Source organism: Chiloscyllium punctatum, chromosome 18 (assembly GCF_047496795.1).
Source record: "Chiloscyllium punctatum isolate Juve2018m chromosome 18, sChiPun1.3, whole genome shotgun sequence".
NCBI lineage: Eukaryota > Metazoa > Chordata > Chondrichthyes > Orectolobiformes > Hemiscylliidae > Chiloscyllium > Chiloscyllium punctatum.
The window spans coordinates 64,199,098-64,221,224 of NC_092756.1; the positions used below are offsets into that span (position 1 = coordinate 64,199,098).

At 46.3% G+C, this 22,127-nt stretch overlaps 1 protein-coding gene across 1 annotated transcript in view; it reads right to left on the minus strand.

Moving 5' to 3' along the window:
* The window catches only part of LOC140489154 (NACHT, LRR and PYD domains-containing protein 3-like), a 72,827-nt gene extending 56,822 nt beyond the window's left edge, over positions 1-16,005 (minus strand). The window contains exons 1-5 of the mRNA XM_072588379.1: positions 15,962-16,005; positions 14,641-14,726; positions 6,097-6,263; positions 4,634-4,805; positions 4,468-4,533 (exon numbers count right to left, since the gene is read on the minus strand). Coding sequence (XP_072444480.1) covers positions 4,468-4,533; positions 4,634-4,805; positions 6,097-6,263; positions 14,641-14,650 — 415 coding nt within the window. The 5' untranslated portion in view covers positions 14,651-14,726; positions 15,962-16,005. The remainder of the gene's footprint in view (positions 1-4,467; positions 4,534-4,633; positions 4,806-6,096; positions 6,264-14,640; positions 14,727-15,961) is intronic.
* Positions 16,006-22,127: the final 6,122 nt, after the last annotated feature.

A 22,127-nucleotide genomic window follows, 5' to 3' on the forward strand; every position in this document is an offset into this window, starting at 1 on the left:
CTGGACACCGAGATCTCTCTGCTCATCTATACTACCAAGGATCTTACCATTAGCCCAGTACTTTACATTCCGGTTACTCCAACCAAAGTGAATCACCTCACACTTGTCAGCATTAAACTCCATTTGCCACCTCTCAGCCCAGCTCTGCAGCTTATCTATGCCTCTCTGTAACCTACCACTCCCCTCGTCACTATCCACAACTCCACCGACCTTAGTGTCGTCTGAAATTTTACTAACCCCCCCTTCTGCGCCCTCATCCAGGTCGTTTATAAAAATGACGAACAGCAGTGGACCCAACACCGACCCTTGCAGTACACCACTGGTAACTGGACTCCAGGATGAACATTTCCCATCAACCACCACCCTCTGTCTTCTTTCAGCAAGCCAATTACTGATCCAAACTGCTATATCTTTCACAATCCCATTCCTCTGCATTTTGTACAATAACCTACTGTGGGGAACCTTATCGAACGACTTGCTGAAGTCCACATAGACCACATCAACCGGTTTACTCTCATCTACCTGTTTGGCCACCTTCTCAAAGAACTCAATAAGGTTTGTGAGGCATGACCTACCCTTCACAAAACCCTGCTGACTATCCTTAATCAAATTATTCTTTGAGATGATTATAAATCTTGTCTCTTCTAACCTTTTCCAACACTTTACCAACAACTGAAGTAAGGCTCAGTGGTCTATAATAACCAGAGTTGTCTCTACTCCCCTTCTTGAACAGGGGAACCACATTTGCTATTCTCCAGTCTTCTGGCACTATTCCTGTAGACAATGACGATTTAAAGATCAATGCCAAAGGCTCAGCAATCTCCTCCGTGGCTTTCCAGAGGATCCTAGGATAAATACCATTCAGCCCAGGGGACTTATCTATTTTCACACTACGCAGGATTTCTAACATCTCTTCCTTGTGAACCTCAATCCCACCTAGGAGCCTGTATCTCAGTATTCTCCTCGACAACATTGTCATTTTCTAGAGTAAATACTGTCAAAAATATTCATTTAGTGCTTCCCCTATCTCCTCTGATTCCACACACAACTTCCCACTACTATCCTTGATTGGCCCTAATCTTAATCTCGTCATTCTTTTATTCCTTAAATACCTATAGAAAGCCTTAGGGTTTATCCTGATCCTATCCGCCAACAACTTCTCATGTCTCCTCCTGGCTCTTCTGAGCTCTCTCTTTGGGTCTTTCCTGGCTACCTTGTAATCCTCAAGCACCCTAACTGAGTCTTCATATCTCATCCTAACATAAGCCTTCTTCTTCCTCTTGACCACTTCCTTCGTTAACCACAGCTCCCGCACTCTACAGCCTCTTCCCTGCCTGACAGGTACATACTTATCAAGGACACACAGGAGCTTTTCCTTGAATAAGCTCCACATTTCTAATGTGCCCATCCCCTGCAGCTTCCTTCCCCATCTATGCTTCCTAATTTTTGCCAAATCGCATCGTAATTGCCTTTCCCCCAACTGTAACTCTTGCCCAGTGGTATACATCTATCACCAAAGTGCTCACCTACTTCCAAGTCTAACACCTGGCCGGGCTCATTACCCAGTACCAAATCTAATGTGCCTTCACCCCTTGTTGGCCTGTCTACATACTGTGTCAGGAAGCCCTCCAGCACACATTGGACAAAAACCGACCCATCTATACTATAGTGTTCGCAGTCAATATTTGGAAAGTTGAAGTCCCCCATGACAACGACCCTGTCTCTCTCACTCCTATCGAGAATCATCTTTGCTATCCTTTCCTCTATATCTCTGGAACTATTCGGAGGCTGATAGAAAACTCCCAACAAGGTGACCTCTCCTTTTCTGTTTCTAACCTCAGCCCATAATACATCAGTTGACGGGTCCCCAAATATCCTTTCTGCAACTGTAATACTGTCCTTGACCAACAATGTCACACCTCCCCCTCTTTTACCATCTTCTCTATTTTTACTGAAACATCTAAATCCTGGAACCTGCAACAACCATTCCTGTCCCTGCTCTATCCATGTCTCCAAAATGGCCACAACATCGAAGTCCCAGGTACCAACCCATGCTGCAAGTTCACCCATCTTATTCCGGATGTTCCTGGCGTTGAAGGAGACACACTTCAGACCAACGTCTTGCTTGCCGGTGCCATCTTGCGTCCCTGAAACTTGATTTCGGACCTCCCTACTCTCAACCTTTTCGATACTTGAACTACAATTTTGGTTCCCACCCCCCTGCTGGATTAGTTTAAACCCATCCCAACAGCCTTAGCGAATTTCCCCCCCGCCCCAGGATATTGGTACCCCTCTGGTTCAGATGAAGACCATCCTGCTTGCAGAGGTCCCACCTACCCCAGAAACAGCCCCAATTATCCAAGAATCCAAAACCCTCCCTCCTGCACCATCCCTGTAGTCACGTGTTCAACTTCTCTCCCTCCCTATTCCTCGCCTCACTAGCACGTGGCACGGGCAACAAACCAGAGACAACAACTCTGTTCGTCCTAGCTCTAAGCTTCCATCCTAGCTCCCTGAATTTCTGACTTAAATCCTCATTTCTCTTCCTACCTATGCCTTTGGTGCCTATGTGGACCACGACTTGGGGCTGCTCCCCCTCCCCCTCAAGGATCCCAAAAACACGATCAGAGACATCACGAACCCTGGCACCTGGGAGGCAACACACTAACTGTGAGTTTCTCTCGTCCCCACAGAACCTTCTATCTGTCCCCCTAACTATGGAGTCCCCAATGACTACTGCTCTGCTTCTCTTCCCCCTTCCCTTCTGAACGGCAGGGATAGACTCTGTGCCAGAGCCCTGTGTCCCACTGCTTTCCCCTGGTAAGTCGTCCCCCCCAACAGTATCCGAAACAGTATACTTATTGTTGAGGGGAATGGCCACAGGGGATCCCTGCACTGCCTGCCGGTTCCCTTTCTGTCCCCTGACTGTAATCCATCTGCCTTTTTCCTGTACCTGAGGAGTGACTACCTCCCTCTAACTCCTCTCAATAACCCCCTCTGCCTCCCGAATGATCCGAAGTTCATCCAGCTCCAGTTCCCTAATGTGGTTTGAGGAGCTGGAGTTGGGTGCACTTCCCACAGATGTAGTCAGCAGGGACACTAGTGGTGACCCTTACCTCCCACATTCTGCAGGAGGAACATTCAACTGCCCTAACCTCCATTCCCACTATTCTAAATTCCCAAAGAGACTTGAAAAATAAGGAATAAAAAATAAACTCGTTACCTTACCAATCTGGTGCAGAGAACCTTTTTGTTTTGGTTAGAGGATGATGGGTGGGACACACCACCCGAGCAGTGTTTCGGGTAACGCAACCACACAAATATATGACTTCCCAGAAGTCCTTCGCTCCTCCCTGGCACCTCTTGGCAAATGGAGGCCCGACTCCCGAGGTAAGTCCCTTTTAATGTGGGAAAACTCACCCTTCCTGGCAGCCCCCGCTTCACCACTCCCTCTCTCCTCGCCACTCCGAACGGACGGTGAAAATGAAGGTGGTCACCAATTATCGCAGAGGGTGACACGGGTGAAACATCATTACCACAGATAGATTTAGAATGTGAACCTCACTACAAAAGGAACTAGTCAGATGAATAAGCAACCAGAAGATTTACGAACACTTCAATTGAACTGCCAACTTCCATGGTATAGACGTAATGTCAATTCAGGGAGGCAATGACCTAGTGGTATTATTGCTAGACTATTAAACCAAAAACTCAGCTAATGTTTTGAGGAGGTGGGTTCAAATCCCACCATGGCAAATGGTGGAATTTGAATTCAATAAAGAACCTGAAATTAAGAGACTAATGACGACCATGAATCCATTGTTGATTGCAAAAACAATCTCACTTGGTTCACTAATATCCTTAAGGGAAAGAAATCAGTCAGCCTTACCTTATCTGGTCTGCATGTGACTGCAGACCAACAGCAATGTGGTTGACTCTTAACTACCTTCTGGGCAAACAGGGATGGGCAATAAATGGCCTGACTACAGAGAGCCACATCGCATGAAGGAATAAAAACGAAGTGTTTCAATTCACTTATTTTCACTTCTCTGTCCCTCTTTCGGAAAGGCATATCTAAATATGTCAAACTAAAAATGCTGTTATTTTCAAATGCCAAGTGCAAGGGGTAGACGTTAAAGTATATTGGGATCCTGTCAGGTGCGTACAGGGTTGCACATGGTATTGGGATTCTCTGTCTAAAAGTTGTACACAACAGTTACCAGCAGTTTCATTTGATGAAATAATTCAATTCTCAAACATCTACAGGAGAAATGGGATCAATCATAAGTTGAATCTATGTAAAACAGTTGATATTTGAAGGATGCTCCTATTACTTAGATTTGTGTTTCCCAGCTTCTGAACTTTAGATTATTAGACTATGAAACTCCATATAAATGGCTAAGAACAGACAATCTGTTTTTCAGAATTGAAAATAAATCGGTTTAAGATTTCCATGTTGTTAATTACCTTTCAGGTGACTGGGTATTTCAGACAAACTTCGGACATTATCCATATAATGAACTGGATCAGAACCTGTTCAGATTTAGATTTCATTAATTTAGATTGGTGTAATACTTCAGCAAAATAGGAAATGCTCCAATCCGAAATTAAATAATGTGAGACTTTACTGTACCATGTTCCTCTATCGTTTTCAGTAATTTATCCAACTTTGGTAAACCATGGCGCATTTTTACAAAGGATTCCCACATCACCCTTTGGGCCTGAGAGCCTTTCTCCATCACCAGGTTGAGGAGAAGTTTGGAACTATCCGCTCGGTTTCTCTTCTTCGCGACCTCAGTGAGTTCCTGTAAAGAATAATCATTAATAGATTGAGCAATAAAATGAAAGACAGATACTGTGACTGAGAAGGAAAGGATCTCCTCAGTAGTGGGATCCCTCTTATACTGAGCCTGGAAAGCAGTCACTGCATCATATCCCAATCCCCGATGAATATGGATGAGTATATTGTAAACATCTTCTGGAAAGATGCAATCTGAAATAGGCTGTTGCACCACCAAGCATGATCTGTCCATCAACCGTACGACCTCAATAGTTTTTAGGACAGCAAGTAGTTACTGGTCAGGAGCGATTTACAGATCTATTCTGATCAGGAGCGAAACAGTGAGGAACTGAAATGGGCCAATCAGCCCCTTGAGCCGAACCTGTTCATCATTCAAAATTATGGTTCAGGTCAATAACATTTTTTCTGGAAAACACTTCACTTGTTGGCCTCATATCTTGTGCAAAGGCACACAATTGTTGTTCAGCTCCAGACATTATTAAGTTTCTCTGCATTGTGTCCTGGGACTAACTGCTTTCAACTATGTACAGCAAGCCCTGAATGACAGCCAGGATTGATTTTCAAGTGGCAAGTAATGCTCATAGCAGGGAATTGTCAACTGATCACTTTCTGCAATTACCTACAACATTAGCATTTTCATTCAATGGCATCATCGTCTCCGATTTCTCATGGTATATGATTTTAAAATTGCTACGAAAATGTTTATCTGAATCTGTATACGCTTGTGCTCTGGTCTGTAGAGCTCAGTGCCATTCTCCCATGTTATCTGACTCATGATGAAAGTGCAGGTTTTTTGCTGGTCCCATCTCGACATGTGAACATCATATTTCTTTAAATTCATTCACAGGATAAAGGCAGCACTGGCTGCACCAGCAGTTATTGCCCATTCTTATTTTGCCCAGAGAGCAGCTAAGAGTCAACATTTAAAAATTAAACAAAAAAAAGATTGGTTTAGGCAGAAAAATTAGATATAAGCAAAGAATGGGGGAAGACCCGTCTTGATTTTTGCTGTAAAATGTTGAAGATTTTGTTAAAATTGAAAGCTAAACTTTTCCCGATGACACATGTAACAGACTTAGGAGACACAAGTGACTTATCTGTAGTTCTGAAACTCAGAACTGCAAGTGTTTTTCTTATTTCATGTCTGGGTTTGTTGTAGATGAACTGATGACTGGTGATCCATTATTACACTCCAATATTAATACAGCATGAGGCTGTGAGTATTTCCTTTTCGATTATTCTGTAACTGTTATGACTTAGATATTTGGAACCCATTCTGTGCTTCTCCCACTTACCGCATGTTCCTTTCCACTGAAAATCCTCTTATATGTTAACAATGAGCTGACACCATCTACCCCTTCTTCAATCGCCTGTTCAAGTCTGTCCTGGTAAAACGTTGTCAACCAGAATAAATGGTAAGTCTTACATTCTGTCAAGAACTCAATGATTGTGGAGTCTGGATCTGTGAAGACAAATTAATAAAACAAATTATTACCTTTCTAATCAGTTGGATATAATTCCTCTTATACAGAGTAATTAAATAAATGTATGAACGACAATATCAAGCACAGTCGTCAAACCTGTACAATCTGCCTGTCCGGTGTTCTTCAAAATTGACCATCTCTGTCAAACATCCTACCTGTGACAGCCTCCTCTGATCACACCGTACATCAATAAGTTTCATTATTTTGACCTTGAAATATGAAATCCAGAGCTCCTTACAAAGTATATTCCTTGTCCAATTTAGTCACTCTTGAACAGCTTTCACAACCTATCAAGAAATGTATTGATCCTTATGTCTTGGCCACACAAATCTCTTCTTTTAAAAGTCTACTTTCCATTCATTCAGAAGTTCTGACTTTACTTTTAAAATGTCTGCCACAGATCGCTAGATTTACAACTTGGTCACAAGTCCCAACAGCACCAACTCCATCAGCAAGGACAGCATCCTCACACCTGTGCCTCACAACCCACTTCACTTCAACAACAAGACTTACAAACAAACCACAGGATGCCTATGGGATCACCAATGTCAGGATTCTTAGCAGAAGCAGTTATGTAGAGATTAGAACGACCAGCCCTTCCCACGATCCAGCCCAAGCTTTGGGTCACTGTGTGGATGACACCTTTGTCATCATGAAACGGAACTAATTCGAAGAAACCCACAAAAACATAAACAACATCCTTACTGGTATAATGTCCACCAAAGAGGAAGACAGCAACAACAGACTCCCCTTCCTAGAAGTCACAGTAAAATGCAAAGCCAATGGAGAGCTACAGATCAGCGTTTACAGGAAAGCCACACACACTGATCAGACACTGAACTACAGGAGCAATCACCCCAACACCCACAAACGGAGCTGCATCAGGACATTATTTAAATAAGCCACAACACACTGCAGCACCCAGGAATTAAGAGAAGTTGAGGAAAAACTCCTGTACAACGCATTCACAAACAACAGGTACCCAATAAGCGCAGTCTGCCGATTCCTACACAACAGGCCTAAACAAGAAGACACAACATGCCCAGAAACTCTAGCCACCCTGCTATACATTAAAGACGTCTCTGAGATGGCGACCAGACAATTCCGGCCATCAGCATCATGGTAGCCTACAAACCTACCACCACACAAACAGCTCCTGATGAATTTGAAGGACCCTGTACCAACTACCAGCAGAACAAACGTCATAAACAAAATACGCTGCAAGGACTACAACAAACACTATATCAGACAGACGGACAAGAAACCCAGATACCAGGAGACATGAGCAACTATCACTATATCCATGCACAGAGATGAAAAGGGACACCAGTTCGACTAGGACAATACATCCATCCTGGGACAGGCTAAACAAAGACACACGTGGGGATTCCTAGAGGCCTGCCATTCAAACCGGAACTCCATTAAGAACATTAAACGCGGTACTACAGCCACATTTGCTTCCTCAGTGCATGCCTCCGTAACCAACTCATCCCACACGGACTCTAGACCACCTTTAAACCAGCAGAGTTCGGACCCGAACAGGACAAACAGTAGACTGCAGATTCAAAAACACCAGCAACGGTTCTCCTTCAGGATCCTCCGCTCCACGCTTGCAGCAATGCGCTTGCACCTAACCTCTCTACAGTCAGCCCTGCCCCAGCTGAGGGCCACACACTCTCAGAATTGCAAAGGACTCACTCTGTACTACATCCTCAGGAGAATTCATACTCTCAACAAACAGTATTTCAATTCCATCTCAAACATCAAAAACATCAGGTACAACAAACTTTTATCCACCCCCTGCATAACCAGCACTCCTCAAACATCCCAGAAGATTCCTCTGGCCTGGGAAACGCCATTAGCCATGCGGCTGACACAGCTACCACCCCCACGCTGAGTGATGATGTCACTTCCGCCCCCATCATGGCCACTCCCACAGCCATTTCCGGCCTTCACATCATCGCTGATGCCACACGCTCAGTGACTCCCCCCACCCCTACTGCCATGATTACCACCACTTCCACCCCCCACCAGCGCGACTCACCTGCATTCTGCTGACACGCCCCCTACAGACCCCACTGTCACTATCCCCACACCCCAGAACCCCGAGGGGAACATTACCCCTGCTCATGCCTCCACCCCCATTCCCCCCACCATCACACCCACTCCAGGTACTGGCTCCGACCCCACTCCCAGCTCTACACTCACACCAGATCCCAGCTCCCAGTCCTGCCGAGTTTTCACCATCCCCCCCCCACAGACCTCCCCCTCACTGAGGACGATCGATCAGTCCTCAGCAAAGGACTCACCTTCATCCCCCTCCGTCCACGCATCAATTAATTTAATACACGCCGTGACATCGAACAATTCTTCCGTCGCCTCCGCTTCTGAGCTTACTTTCACAATCAGGATTCCCGCCCACCTTCCGAGGACCCCACCTCCAACACACTGCATCCACCTGGACACCCCGCGCTGGCCTATTACCTGCCCTCGACCTCTTCATTTCCAACTGCCGCCGGGACATTAACCGCCTCAACCTGTCGAACCCCCTCCCCAACTCCAACCTCTCACCCTCACAACACGCAGCCCTCCAATCCCTCTGCTCTAATCCCAACCTCACCATTAAGCCAGCAGATAAAGGGTGCGCAGTGTTAGTCTGGCGCACTGACCTCTACACAGCTGAAGCCAAACGCCAATTTGAGGACACCTCTTCCTACTGCCCCCTCGACCATGACCCCACCCCCCATCACCAAACCATCATCTCCCAGACCATACAGAACCTCATCACCTCAGGAGATCTCCCACCCACAGCTTCCAACCTCATAGTCCAGGAACCCCGCACTGCCCCGTTCTACCTCCTTCCCAAGATCCACAAGCCTGACCACCCTGGCCGACCCATTGTCTCAGCATGCTCCTGCCCCACTGAACTCATCTCTACCTACCTCGACACTGTCCTATCCCCCCTAGTCCAGGAACTCCCCACATACGTTCGAGACACCACCCACGCCCTCCACCTCCTCCAAGACTTCCATTTCCCCGGCCCCCAACGCCTCATCTTCACCATGGATATCCAATCCCTCTACACCTCCATCCACCATGACCAGGGCCTCCAAGCCCTCCGTTTTTTCCTCTCCAGACGTCCCCAACAGTACCCTTCCACTGACACTCTCATTTGTTTGGCCGAACTGGTCCTCACCCTTAACAATTTCTCCTTTGAATCCTCCCACTTCCTCCAGACCAAAGGCGTAGCCATGGGCACACGTATGGGCCCCAGCTATGCCTGTCTCTTTGTTGGCTATGTAGAACAGTTGATCTTCCGTAATTTTACCGGCACCACTCCCCATCTCTTCCTCTGCTACATTGACGACTGCATTGGCGCCACCTCGTGCTCCCGCGAGGAGGTTAAGCAATTCATCAACTTCACCAACACATTCCACCCTGACCTTAAATTTACCTGGACCATCTCTGACACCTCGCTTCTCTTCCTGGACCTCTCCATCTCCATTAGTGACGACAGACTGGACACTGACATTTTTTAAAAACCCACCGACTCCCACAGCTACCTGGATTACACCTCTTCCTACCCTATCTCTTGCAAAACTCCCATCCCGTATTCCCAATTTCTTCGCCACCGCCGTATCTGCTCCCAGGAGGACCAGTTCCACCATAGAGCACACCAGATGGTCTCCTTCTTTAGAGACCGCAATTTCCCTTCCCACGTGGTTAAAGATGCCCTCCAACGCATCTCGTCCACATCCCGCACCTCCGCCCTCAGACCCCACCCCTCCAACCATAACAAGGACAGAACGCCCCTGATGCTCACCTTCCACCCTACAAACCTTCGCATCAACCAAATCATCCGCCGACAATTCCGCCTCCTCCAAAAAGACCCCACCACCAGGGATATATTTCCCTCCCCACCCCTTTCCGCCTTCCGCAAAGACCGTTCCCTCCGCGACAACCTGGTCAGGTCCACACACCCCTACGACCCACCCTCCCATTCTGGCACTTTCCCCTGCCACCGCAGGAACTGTAAAACCTGTGCCCACACCTCCTCCCTCACCTCTATCCAAGGCCCTAAAGGAGCCTTCCACATCCATCAAAAGTTTTACCTGCACATCCACTAATATCATTTATTGTATCCGTTGCTCCCAATGTGGTCTCCTCTACATTGGGGAGACTGGGCGCCTCCTAGCAGAGCGCTTTAGGGAACATCTCCGGGACACCCGCAACAATCAACCAAACCGCCCCGTGGCTCAACATTTCAACTCCCCCTCCCACTCTGCCAAGGACATGCCTGGGCCGCCTTCACCGCCGCTCCCTCACCACCAGACGCCTGGAGGAAGAACGCCTCATTTCCGCCTCGGAACACTTCAACCCCAGGGCATTAATGTGGACTTCAACAGCTTCCTCATTTCCCCTTCCCCCACCTCATCCTAGTTTCAAACTTCCAGCTCAGTTACTGTCTCCTTGACTTGTCGGACCTGACTATCTTCTTTTCCACCTATCCACTCCACCCTCTCCTCCTTGACCTATCACCTTCATCTCCTCCCCCACTCACCCATTGTACTCTATGCTACTCTCTCCCCACCCCCACTCTCCTCTAGTTTATCTCTCCATGCTTCAGGCTCACTGCCTTTATTCCTGATGAAGGGCTTTTGCCCGAAACGTCGATTTCGCTGCTCGTTGGATGCTGCCTGAACTGCTGTGCTCTTCCAGCACCACTAATCCAGTATTTGCTTTCCAGTATCTGCAGTTATTGTTTTTACCATATTGATTTGGACCCCATTTACTGCACTCTCAGAAAAAGAACCAGAAGTGATATCACCCACCACAGCAGACCAACACAGATAAATAGCAAGCAGGACAGAACACCAGTACTCTGCTGGACGCTCACTGATGATGTTGCCTAACATGGTGATGAAACATCTGAGAACAAGTCCACCAGTTCAGTGAGCAAACTTACAACCTAACTTGCACATTTTTAAACTGTGATGGGGAATTGGCGCACCTGATGGAAACCCACGCAGACAGGGAGAACACGTAAACTCTACACAGACATTCACCCAAGGTTGGAATCGAACCCAGGTCCCTGTGAGGCAACAGAGTTAACCACTGAGCCACCAGGCTTCCCTGACAGATTTAAACACATATTGTCCTTCCTTCCTCACAGGGTCAAAGTCATGGCACTTCCAAACAGTTTAATCTCCAATAGCTTTATGAACTGCCTAAGACCTGGATACTTCAAAAGCTCCATCACATGAGGTCAGACTCGGCCCACTGATTCAGGGTCAGTGTTGGTGGTGGATTGGTTCAGTCAATGGTGTGATTGGTAATGTCACTGGGCTGAAGCTAATATGCTGGGACACAGCAGCTGCTGGAAGTTAAGTTCAATTCATTAGTCAGAGCTGGAATTGAAACCTGGACCAGAAACAAACAAACACTGTTTTAAAAAGATCATCTCATTCACAAATGTCCTTTACAAAAAGCCAAAACTTCTTTAACTGATCTGGCCTGGCTATGACTCCACAGACAGTAGTGTGGTCAAATTAGAAATGCTGACTGAACTCACCAAGTCATTCAGTTCAAGGACAATTGGAGATGGGCAATAAATGCCAATGATGCCAACACTCCAATAAAGAATTTTAAAAATCACAGCCGTTCTTTCCCTTCTCTCTGAACTTACTTCAATTACCCAAGAACATGAACACTTCCCACCTACTTAAGGCCTTAACCACACTTTGACCTGCCTCACATTCCTCTCCTCAAGCAGACAAGTGCAAAATAACCCTGAAATCAACAACCCCAAAGCCTTGACTATTAAGTCTTATGCTTTACTTAAATATTCCTTCTATGAACACAATGTTTTTTCTCTTTAGGGAGGTGACTTACCCTTCCTGATCTGGTCATAGATCAGGTCTATGAGTCTTCTGACTATAGAATCTCTAACTATTACCTTTTTCCAATACCTTGATCCACTTGCCTCTCATTGATGGCACACTCAGGGTGGCCACCTTGGTGTCTCATTGTCGTTCAGGAAGACTCTGCTCTGAATCACTACCTTTATCTCCCTTCCAGTCCCAATACCAGTTACAAACTGAACAGTTTCAGCACACAGGAGCTCCCTTCATCTGTGACTGTAACAGCTTTCAATATAGAGTCAGAGTCATACAGTGCAGAAAAGGTACTTGGGTCCATTGAGTCTACACTGACATAACTACCACTAAAAATGCATTAATTCTAACTTCTTGGACTGGCCCCATATCCTTGAATGTTATGATATTTCAAATGCTCATCCAAATATTTTTAAAGGTTGTAAGGTTTCCAGCCTCTACTACATTCCAGATGCTCATAACACTCTCAGTGAAAAAGATATTTCCCAAATTCCCTCTGAATCTCCTGACCCTTATCCTAAAACTATGCCCTCTTGTGATTAACCCCTCAACCAAGGGAAACAGCTGGTCTCTAATCACCCTGTCTATACCCCCTCAATCTTATCCACCTCAAATCACGTCCCTGCCTCAGTCTTCTCTGCTCGAAAGAAAACAATCCAAACCAATCGAGTGTCTCCTTATATCTCAATTGCTCCAGTCCAGGCAATATCCTGGTGAATGTCCTCTGTACTCCTTCTAGTGCTAATACCTTCTTGCAGTGAGGTGACCGGAACTGCACACAGTGTTCCAGCTGTGGCCTAACTGATAGCCTGTACCTCCTTACTTTTATAGTCTCAGTCACGACTGATGAAAGCAAGTGTCCCATCTGCCTGCTTAAATATCTTATTCACATGCTCTGTGGACTGAAGAAATCTGTGAATAATTACCCCAAGATAATCCTCTTAGACTCCAAGTGACCTGCCATTAAGTAATCCCTAATATTATTGTTTCTTCGAAAGTGCATCACCTCATACTTATCAGGTTAAATGCCAACTGCCACTGCCCATCTGACAAACCCATCTATATCTTCTTGCAACCATCTTCTTTACTATTAATCATTCCTGAAGAGGGGCCCGAAACGTCGATTCTTCTGCTCCTCGGATGCTGACTGGCCTGCTGTGTTTTTCCAGCACCACATTTTTCAACTCTGGTCTCCAGCATCTGCAGTCCTCACATTCTCCTCCTTTACTATTAATCACTCTACCAACCTTTGTTGGCTGCAAACTTGCTTAACATCTTGCCCACATTTTCATCTAAATCATTTATGTATATAATAAACAATAAGGGTCCCAGTACTAATCCTTGATTAGGTAAACCTCCAGACATTGGGCTCCAGTCACTCAAACAGCCTTCTCCTACTACCCTTTGTGTCCTATTATAAAGCCAGTTTTTGATCCATCTCACCAAGTTTCCCTCAATTCAATGTCCTTTAACCTTCTCAGTTTCCCATATGGGACCCAGCCAAATGCTTTACTGAAATCTATATAAACTACATCACTTTATTGGTCAGAGTATTGAGTACAAGAGTTGGGAGGTCATGTTGTGACTGTACAGGACATTGGTTGGAATATTGTGTGCAATTGTGGTCTCCTTCCTATTGGAAAGATGTTGTGAAACTTGAAAGGGTTCAGAAAAGATGGAGGATCTGAGCTATAGGGAGAGGCTGAACAGGCTGGGGCTGTTTTCCCTGGAGCGTCGAAGGCTGATGGGTGACCTTAAATAGGTTTACAAAATTATGAGGGACATGGATAGGGTAAATAGGCAAAGTCTTTTCCCTGGGGTCAGGGAGTCCAGAACTAGAGGGTGTAGGTTTAGGGTGAGAGGGGAAAGATATAAAAGAGACCTAAGGGGCAACTTTTTCACACAGAGGGTGGTACGTGTATGGAATGAGCTACCAGAGGAAGTGGTGGAGGCTGGTACAATTGCAACACGTAAAAGGCATCAGGATGGGTATATGAATAGGAATGGTTTGGAGGGATATGGTGCTGGCAGGTGGGACAAGATTGGGTTGGGATTTCTGATCGGCATGGACGGGTTGATCCGAAGGGTCTGTTTCCATGCTGTGCAGCTCTATGACTCTATGACCTGAACTTTCTTCATCCACACACAGAGTTCCTGCAATTTCCTACTTTATCTCCCACAGCTAACTGGGATGCAATTCATCCAGGCCAGGGGATTTGTCCTTTTTTAAGCCAGTTAGAGTTTCCATTAACTCCCTGGCTCTTATATCAAACTGTGCAAGTTTCTCATAGTCCCTTTTCCTGAAGTCCACATCTTTTCCAGAGTGAAGGACAAAGGTGATGACTCATTTCCCTCTTTCGACACAGCCCATCTTGTATCCTCTTCCAGTCTGGGCTGCAGGTTGTTGCAGGGGTTCAGGGGCCCAGTTCAAGAAAAGAAAAGTCATAACTTGCCAACGTACCTGCATCCATTCTAATACTTTGAGAAATGTGGGATGTTCTTCCCTGTTTAGTCCTTCAGCAATGCAGTGACAGGTATTCTCAGATTCTGTAATAGATCCATAACAATAGCTGTGATAAAGAATACTGCAGTGAGGAGAACAGTTCCTTGCTAAACAGATCAACCTTCCCTCCTTTCACCGATCATCGAAATTTATAAACTCTCCACATCAGATTTCTTTTTGTTATTCGTTCATGGGGGTGGGGGTGGGGGTGAGGGGGGCACAGTGATTAGCACTGGTGCCCAAAGCACCAGGGACCTGGGTTTAATTCAACCTTGGGCCACTGTCTGTGTATAATCTGCACATTTTGCTCACGTCTGCGTGGGTTTCCTCCCACAGTCCATGTGCAGATCAGGTGAATTGGCCATACTAAATTGCCCATAGTGTTCAATCCATTAGTCAGGGGTAAACGTAAGAGAATAGGGTAGGGGAATGGGTCTGGGAGGGTAACTCTTCAGAGGGTCAGTGGAGACTTGTTGGGCCAAATGGCGTGATTCCACACTGTAGGGAATTCTAATCTTAACAGGAATTAACATGACTAACTAAACCAGCATTCACTGCCCATCCCCAAGAACCCAGACAGCAGAGAAGGGTCAACAACCTTGTCGTGAGTAGACCAGATGAGAATAGCCGTTCCTTTCCTTATGGCTCCATCCTCCCGGGGTCACACACTGTCTGACCTCTCTGTGACCTCCATCCTCCCCAGGGGCTCACACACTGTCTGACCTTACTGGGGCCTCCTTAGTCCCGGTGTCACACAGTGTCTGACCTCACTGGTACCTCCATCCCTCCCCCCCAGTGTCACACAGTGTCTGACCTCACTGGTACCTCCATCCCCCCCCGGGGTCACACATTGTCTGACCTCTCTGGGACCTCCATCCTACGAGGTCACACACTGTCTGACCTCACGGGGACCTCCATCCTCCCCGGGGACACACACTGTCTGACCTCTCTGGGACCTCCATCCTCCCTGGGGTCACACACTGTCTGATCTCACTGGGACCTCCATCCTCACCGGGGACACACACTGTCTGACCTCTCTGGGACCTCCATCCTCCCTGGGGTCACACACTGTCTGACCTCACTGGGACCTCCATCCTCCCTGGGGTCACACACTGTCTGACCTCTCTGGGACCTCCATTCTCCCCGGGGACACACACTGTCCGACCTCTCTGGGACCTCCATCCTCCCTGGGGTCACACACTGTCTGACCTCTCTGGGACCTCCATTACAGTATCCTCACGATAGCCTTCCCAGAAAGAACATTAACCCTATTTCTCACCGTCTGCACAAGACACCAGGAAATCTCCCGCTGACTGTTCCGGGTCCGTGCACAGTCCGACAGTGCATGGGCGGGGCTTCAGTCCTCGGCGTTTCCGATTTGCCCACCAAGCTGCCAATCTACACTTTCAGTAGCCAATAGGAGGGCGAGGCGGGAGTTTTGCTGCCTGACCTGCTGTGCTCTTCCAGCTCCACTCATCCAGAATCTGGTTTCCAGCATCTACAGTCATTGTTTTGACCTTCTAAATACCTGAATGGTGATCTTTGAAAGGAGTGGGGTGGGCATTGGTATCAAATTGGAATGAAGGAGAGTGGGTAAAGTTAATGGGAATTCTGAAGCCGGGTCACTGATCTGTAACGTTTAGTGTGATTTTCCCCACAGATGCTGCCGACATTTTCCAGCAATTTCAGATTTTTCTTCTGATATCCAGCATCTACAGTTTTATTTTAGAAGATTAGATTCCTAACAGCATGGAAACAGGCCCTTCAGCCCAACAAGTCCACACTCGCCCTCCAAAGAATAACCCACCCAGACCCATTTCCCTCTGAAAACTATCTCCCATCTCCCACCAAAAACTATGGGTAATTTAGAAATGGCCAATTCACACGATGGCACAGTGGTTAGCACTGCTGCCTCCCAGCGCCAGAGACCCGGGTTCCTGCCCCAGGCAACTATCTGTGTGGAGTTTGCACATTCTCCCTGTGTCTGCGTGGATTTCCTCCGGATGCTCTGATTTCCTCCCACAGTCCAAAAATGTGCAGGTTAGGTGAATTGGCCATGCTAAATTGCCTGTAGTGTTAGGTGAAGGGGTAAATGTAGGGAATGGGTCTGGGTGGGTTCCTCTTTAGAGGGTCAGTGTGGACATGTTGGGCCGAAGGGCCTGTTTCCACACTAAGTAATCTAATCTTTGGACTGTGGAGGAGACCCACACAGACAGTTGCCCAAGAGAATGGAGGTCCCAGTTGCCCAAGTAGAGAAGGAGAAAGAGATTGGTTTTGAAATTGGAATGTGGGAGATGGCATCATTGATATTTATTACAGCACAAACGCTACCTTCAACTCATCCCATCTTTCCCAGTCATCAAATATTCATCTACTTTTAATTCAATTTTCCAGGACTTGACCTTTAGCTTTCTATGCTGTGGTGCTATATTATCTTCCAAATGTTTCTTAAATGGTTGTCATGGTTCACACCTCTACCACCCTTTGAGGCAATGATTTCTGGATGCCCATCACTGTCTGGGTGAAAAACTTTTCTTTTAAATGTCCTGGCCCTTACTTTAAGTCTCTTCTCATTCCTCCAACCCTCACAACCTCCAAGGAAAAAGTTTCCTCCTATCAACCCTCATGAATTTGTTGGCCACAATCCAGATCTCTCTCACTGCCTTCTCTGCTCTGAGGAAAACAATCCCAGCCTATTTAGTGTCTCTTCAAAACTGAATGTGGAGGAGCCAGAGTTGGACTTGGGTGGACAATGTTAAAAGAGGTTCTGGGATGTGGATTTCACCAGTTTCCTCATTTCCCCTCCCCCCACCTTAACCCAGTTCGAACACTCCAACTCAGCACCGCCCTCACGACCTGTCCTACCTGTCCATCTTCCTTCCCACCTATCTGCTCCACCATTACCCCACCTTCGTCTACCTATCACACTCTCAGCTACCTTCCCCCAGCTCCACCCCTCTCCTATTTATCTCTCCACCCACTAGGCTCCCAACCTCATTCCTGATGAAGGGCTTTTGCCTGAACCGTTGATTCTCCTGCTCCTTCAGACATCCTGAAAAGTGACCCAGATCAACAGCAATTAGGGCTGGGCGATAATCGTGGCTGAGCTCAAGGTGCCAACAACTCAGGAACCACATTGTTTAAATAACATGCATCAGATCAGGCAAGGAGCTGCTACCATGAGCTTCTCAACATGTGAATATGGTACCATATACCAGTTTCAATCAATAGTAACTTTAAGCTGAGAAATACACAGCCCCATCCCAGCAGTTTCAGCAGAGTGACCACTGCCTTGGTATAGATTACAATTTGTGGGAGGCAATGTTGGACTGGGGTGGACAAAGTTAAAAATCACACAACACCAAAGAACAAAAAAAAATTGCAGCATAGATACAGGCCCTTCGGCCCTCCAAGCCTGTGCCGATCCAGATCCTCCATCTAAATCTGTCACCTATTTTCTAAGGATCTGTATCCCTCTGCTCCCTGCCCATTCATGTATCAGTTCAGATACATCTTAAATGATGTTATCATGCCCGCCTCTACCACCTCCACTGGCAACGCATTCCAGGCAATCCATCACCCCCTCCATGCATATCTCCCTTAAACATTTCCCCTCACACCTTGAATTCGTTACTCCTAGTAATTGAGTTCTCCACTCTGGGAAAAAAAGCTTCTTGCTATCCACCCTGTCTATGTCTCTCATGATTTTGTATTCCTCTGTCAGATCCCCCCTTAACCTCTGTCTTTCTAATGAAAATAATCATAATCTACCAAAATCTCTTTTCATAGCTTGCGTCCTCCATACCAGGCACCATCCTTGGGAACAACCTTTGCACCATCTCCAAAGCATCCACATCGTTTTGGTATCGTGGTGACCAGAACTGTACACAGTATTCCAAATGTGGCCAAACCAAAGTCTTATACAATTATAACATGACCTGCCAACTCTTGTACTCAATACCCTGTCTGATGAAAGAAAGCATGCCATATGCCTCTTGACCATTCTATTGACATTGCCAGCTTCAGGGTCCAATGGGCCTGAACACCCAGATCTCTTTGTACATCAATTTTCCCCAGGACTTTTCCACCATTTTTCTGCCCAACTCTCCAATATATTTATATTCTGCTGTACTCTGTTACAGCTGTCTTCACTATCTGCTACTCCACCAATCTTAATGTCAGCTGCAACCTTGCTAATCAGACCACCGATACCTTCCTCCAGACTTATGTATATCACAAACAACAGTGATCCCAGCACAAATCCCTGCGGAACACCACTGGTCACAGTTCTCCATTTTGAGAAACTCCCTTCCACTCCAACGCACTGTCTCCTGTTGCCTAGCCAATTCTTTATCCATCTAGCTAGTACACCTTAGAACCTTTGCAACTTCACTTTCTCCTTCAGCATACCATAGGGAACCTTATCAAATGCCTTACTGAAGTTTATGTCTATGACATTTACAGCCTTTTCCTTATCAATCAACTTTGTCACTTCCTCAAAGAATTTTATTAAGTTGGTAAGACTTTTTCCCCGGGTACAACAGAGTGTTACAAGGGGACATAAATTTAAGGTGAAGGGTGGAAGGTATAGGGGAGATGTCAGGGGTGGGTTCTTCACCCAGAGAGTGGTGGGGGCATGGAATGCGTTGCCCGTGGGAGTGGTAGAGTCAGATTCATTGGCGACCTTTAAGCGGCATTTGGATAGGTACATGGATGGGTGCTTAATCTAGGATAGAAGTTCGGCACAACATCGTGGGCCGAAGGGCCTGTTCTGTGCTGTATTGTTCTATGTTCTATGTTCTATGACCTTCCCTGCACAAAATTATGTTCCCAATCACTGATAAGCGCATTTTTTTCCAAAAAGGAATGGATCCTATCCTTTACTATCTTCTCCAGCATCTTCCCTGCCACTGACATCAGGATCACTGTCTATAATTACCTAGATTATCCCTGCTACCCTTCTAAGAAGGGGATAACATTAGCAATTCTCCAGTCCTTGGGACCTCACAGGTGTCCAAGGATGTTGCAAAGATACCTGTTATGGCACCAGCTATTTCTTCTCTAGTTACCCCAGGTTATAGCCCAACAGCTTCATTTGGAAGCACTAGCTTTCGAAGTGCTGCTTCTTCATCAGGTGTTTGTGAAGCGGGACCATAAGACACAGAATTAATAGCAAAAGATTGCAATGTCATGCAACTGAAATGATATCTTGAACAAACCTAGATTGTTACATCTTTTAGAATGGGTTTGCTGGTTTGATTCTTTAATATGTAAATCTCAGAACTTCTTTTATGTCACATTCTCAAGATAACAAAGTTTTAAAACAAAAGGTGACATTTCAGCTCAGATGACAATTCTTCAAAAGTGTGAGGTTAGTGTCTGTCTGTATCTTAATCTTGAGTCAGACTGGTTCTACTTCTAAAGTGGAATTTATAAAATATTACATGGATTGACTGCTTGAAGGTTCTGCATTTTTGGAGCAAAGTAGAATAGAACATAGAACAATACAGCACAGAACAGGCCCTTCGGCCCACGATGTTGTGCCGAACTTCTATCCTAGATTAAGCACCCATCCATGTACCTATCCAAATGCCGCTTAAAGGTCGCCAATGAATCTGACTCTACCACTCCCACAGGCAGCGCATTCCATGCCCCCACCACTCTCTGGGTAAAGAACCCACCCCTGACATCTCCCCTATACCTTCCACCCTTCACCTTAAATTTATGTCCCCTTGTAACACTCTGTTGTACCCGGGGAAAAAGTTTCTGACTGTCTACTCTATCTATTCCGCTGATCATCTTATAAACCTCTATCAAGTCACCCCTCATCCTTCGCCGTTCCAACGAGAAAAGGCCGAGAACTCTCAACCTATCCTTGTACAACCTACTCTCCATTCCAGGCAACATCCTGGTAAATCTTCTCTGCACCCTCTCCAAAGCTTCCACATCTTTCCTAAAGTGAGGCGACCAGAACTGCACACAGTACTCCAAATGTGGCCTAACCAAAGTCCTGTACAGCTGCAACATCACCTCACGACTCTTGAATTCAATCCCTCTGCTAATGAACGATAATACTCCATAGGCCTTCTTACAAACTCTATCCACCTGAGTGGCAACCTTCAAAGATCTATGTACATAGACCCCAAGATCCCTCTGTTCCTCCACCTGACCAAGAACCCTACCATTAACCCTGTATTCCGCATTCTTATTTGTTCTTCCAAAATGGACAACCTCACACTTGGCAGGGTTGAACTCCATCTGCCACTCCTCAGCCCAGCTCTGCATCCTATCTAAGTCCCTCTGCAGCCGACAACAGCCCTCCTCACTGTCCACAACTCCACCTATCTTTGTATCATCTGCAAATTTACTGACCCACCCTTCGACTCCCTCCTCTAAGTCATTAATAAAAATTACAAACAGCAGAGGACCCAGAACTGATCCCTGCGGAACTCCACTTGTAACTGGACTCCATGCTGAATATTTACCATCTACCACCACTCTCTGACTTCTACCGGTTAGCCAGTTTTCTATCCAATTGGCCAAATTTCCCTCTATCCCATGCCTCCTGACTTTCCGCATAAGCCTACCATGGGGAACCTTATCAAATGCCTTACTAAAATCCATGTACACTACATCCACTGCTCTACCCTCATCCACATGCTTGGTCACCTCCTCGAAGAATTCAATAAGACTTGTAAGGCAAGACCTACCCTTCACAAATCCGTGCTGGCTGTCCCTAATCAAGCAGTGTCTTTCCAGATACTCGTAAATCCTATCCCTCAGTACCCTTTCCATTACTTTGCCTGCCACAGAAGTAAGACTAACTGGCCTGTAATTCCCGGGGTTATCCATATTCCCTTTTTTGAACAGGGGCACAACATTCGCTACTCTCCAGTCCCCTGGTACCACCCCAGTTGCCAGTGAAGACGAGAAGATCATTGCCAACGGTACTGCAATTTCCTCTCTTGCTTCCCACATAATCCTAGGATATATCCCGTCAGGCCCGGGGGACTTGTCTATCCTCAAGTTGTTCAAAATGTCCAACACATCTTCCTTCCTAACAGGTATCTCTTCTAGCTTATCAGTCCGTTTCACACTCTCCTCTTCAACAATACGGTCCCTCTCGTTCGTAAATACTGAAGAGAAGTACTTGTTCAAGACCTCTCCTATCTCTTCCGACTCAATACACCGTCTCCCACCACTGTCCTTGATCGGACCTACCCTCGTTCTCGTCATTCTCAGGTTTCTCACATATGCATAGAATGCCTTGGGGTTATCCTTGATCCTATCCGCCAGGGATTTTTCATGCCCTCTCTTAGCTCTCCTAATCCCTTTCTTCAGGTCCCTTCTGGCTATCCTGTATCCCCCGACTGCTCTGTCTGAACCTTGTTTCCTCAACCTTATGTAAGCCTCCTTCTTCCTCTTTACTAGACATTCAACCTCCC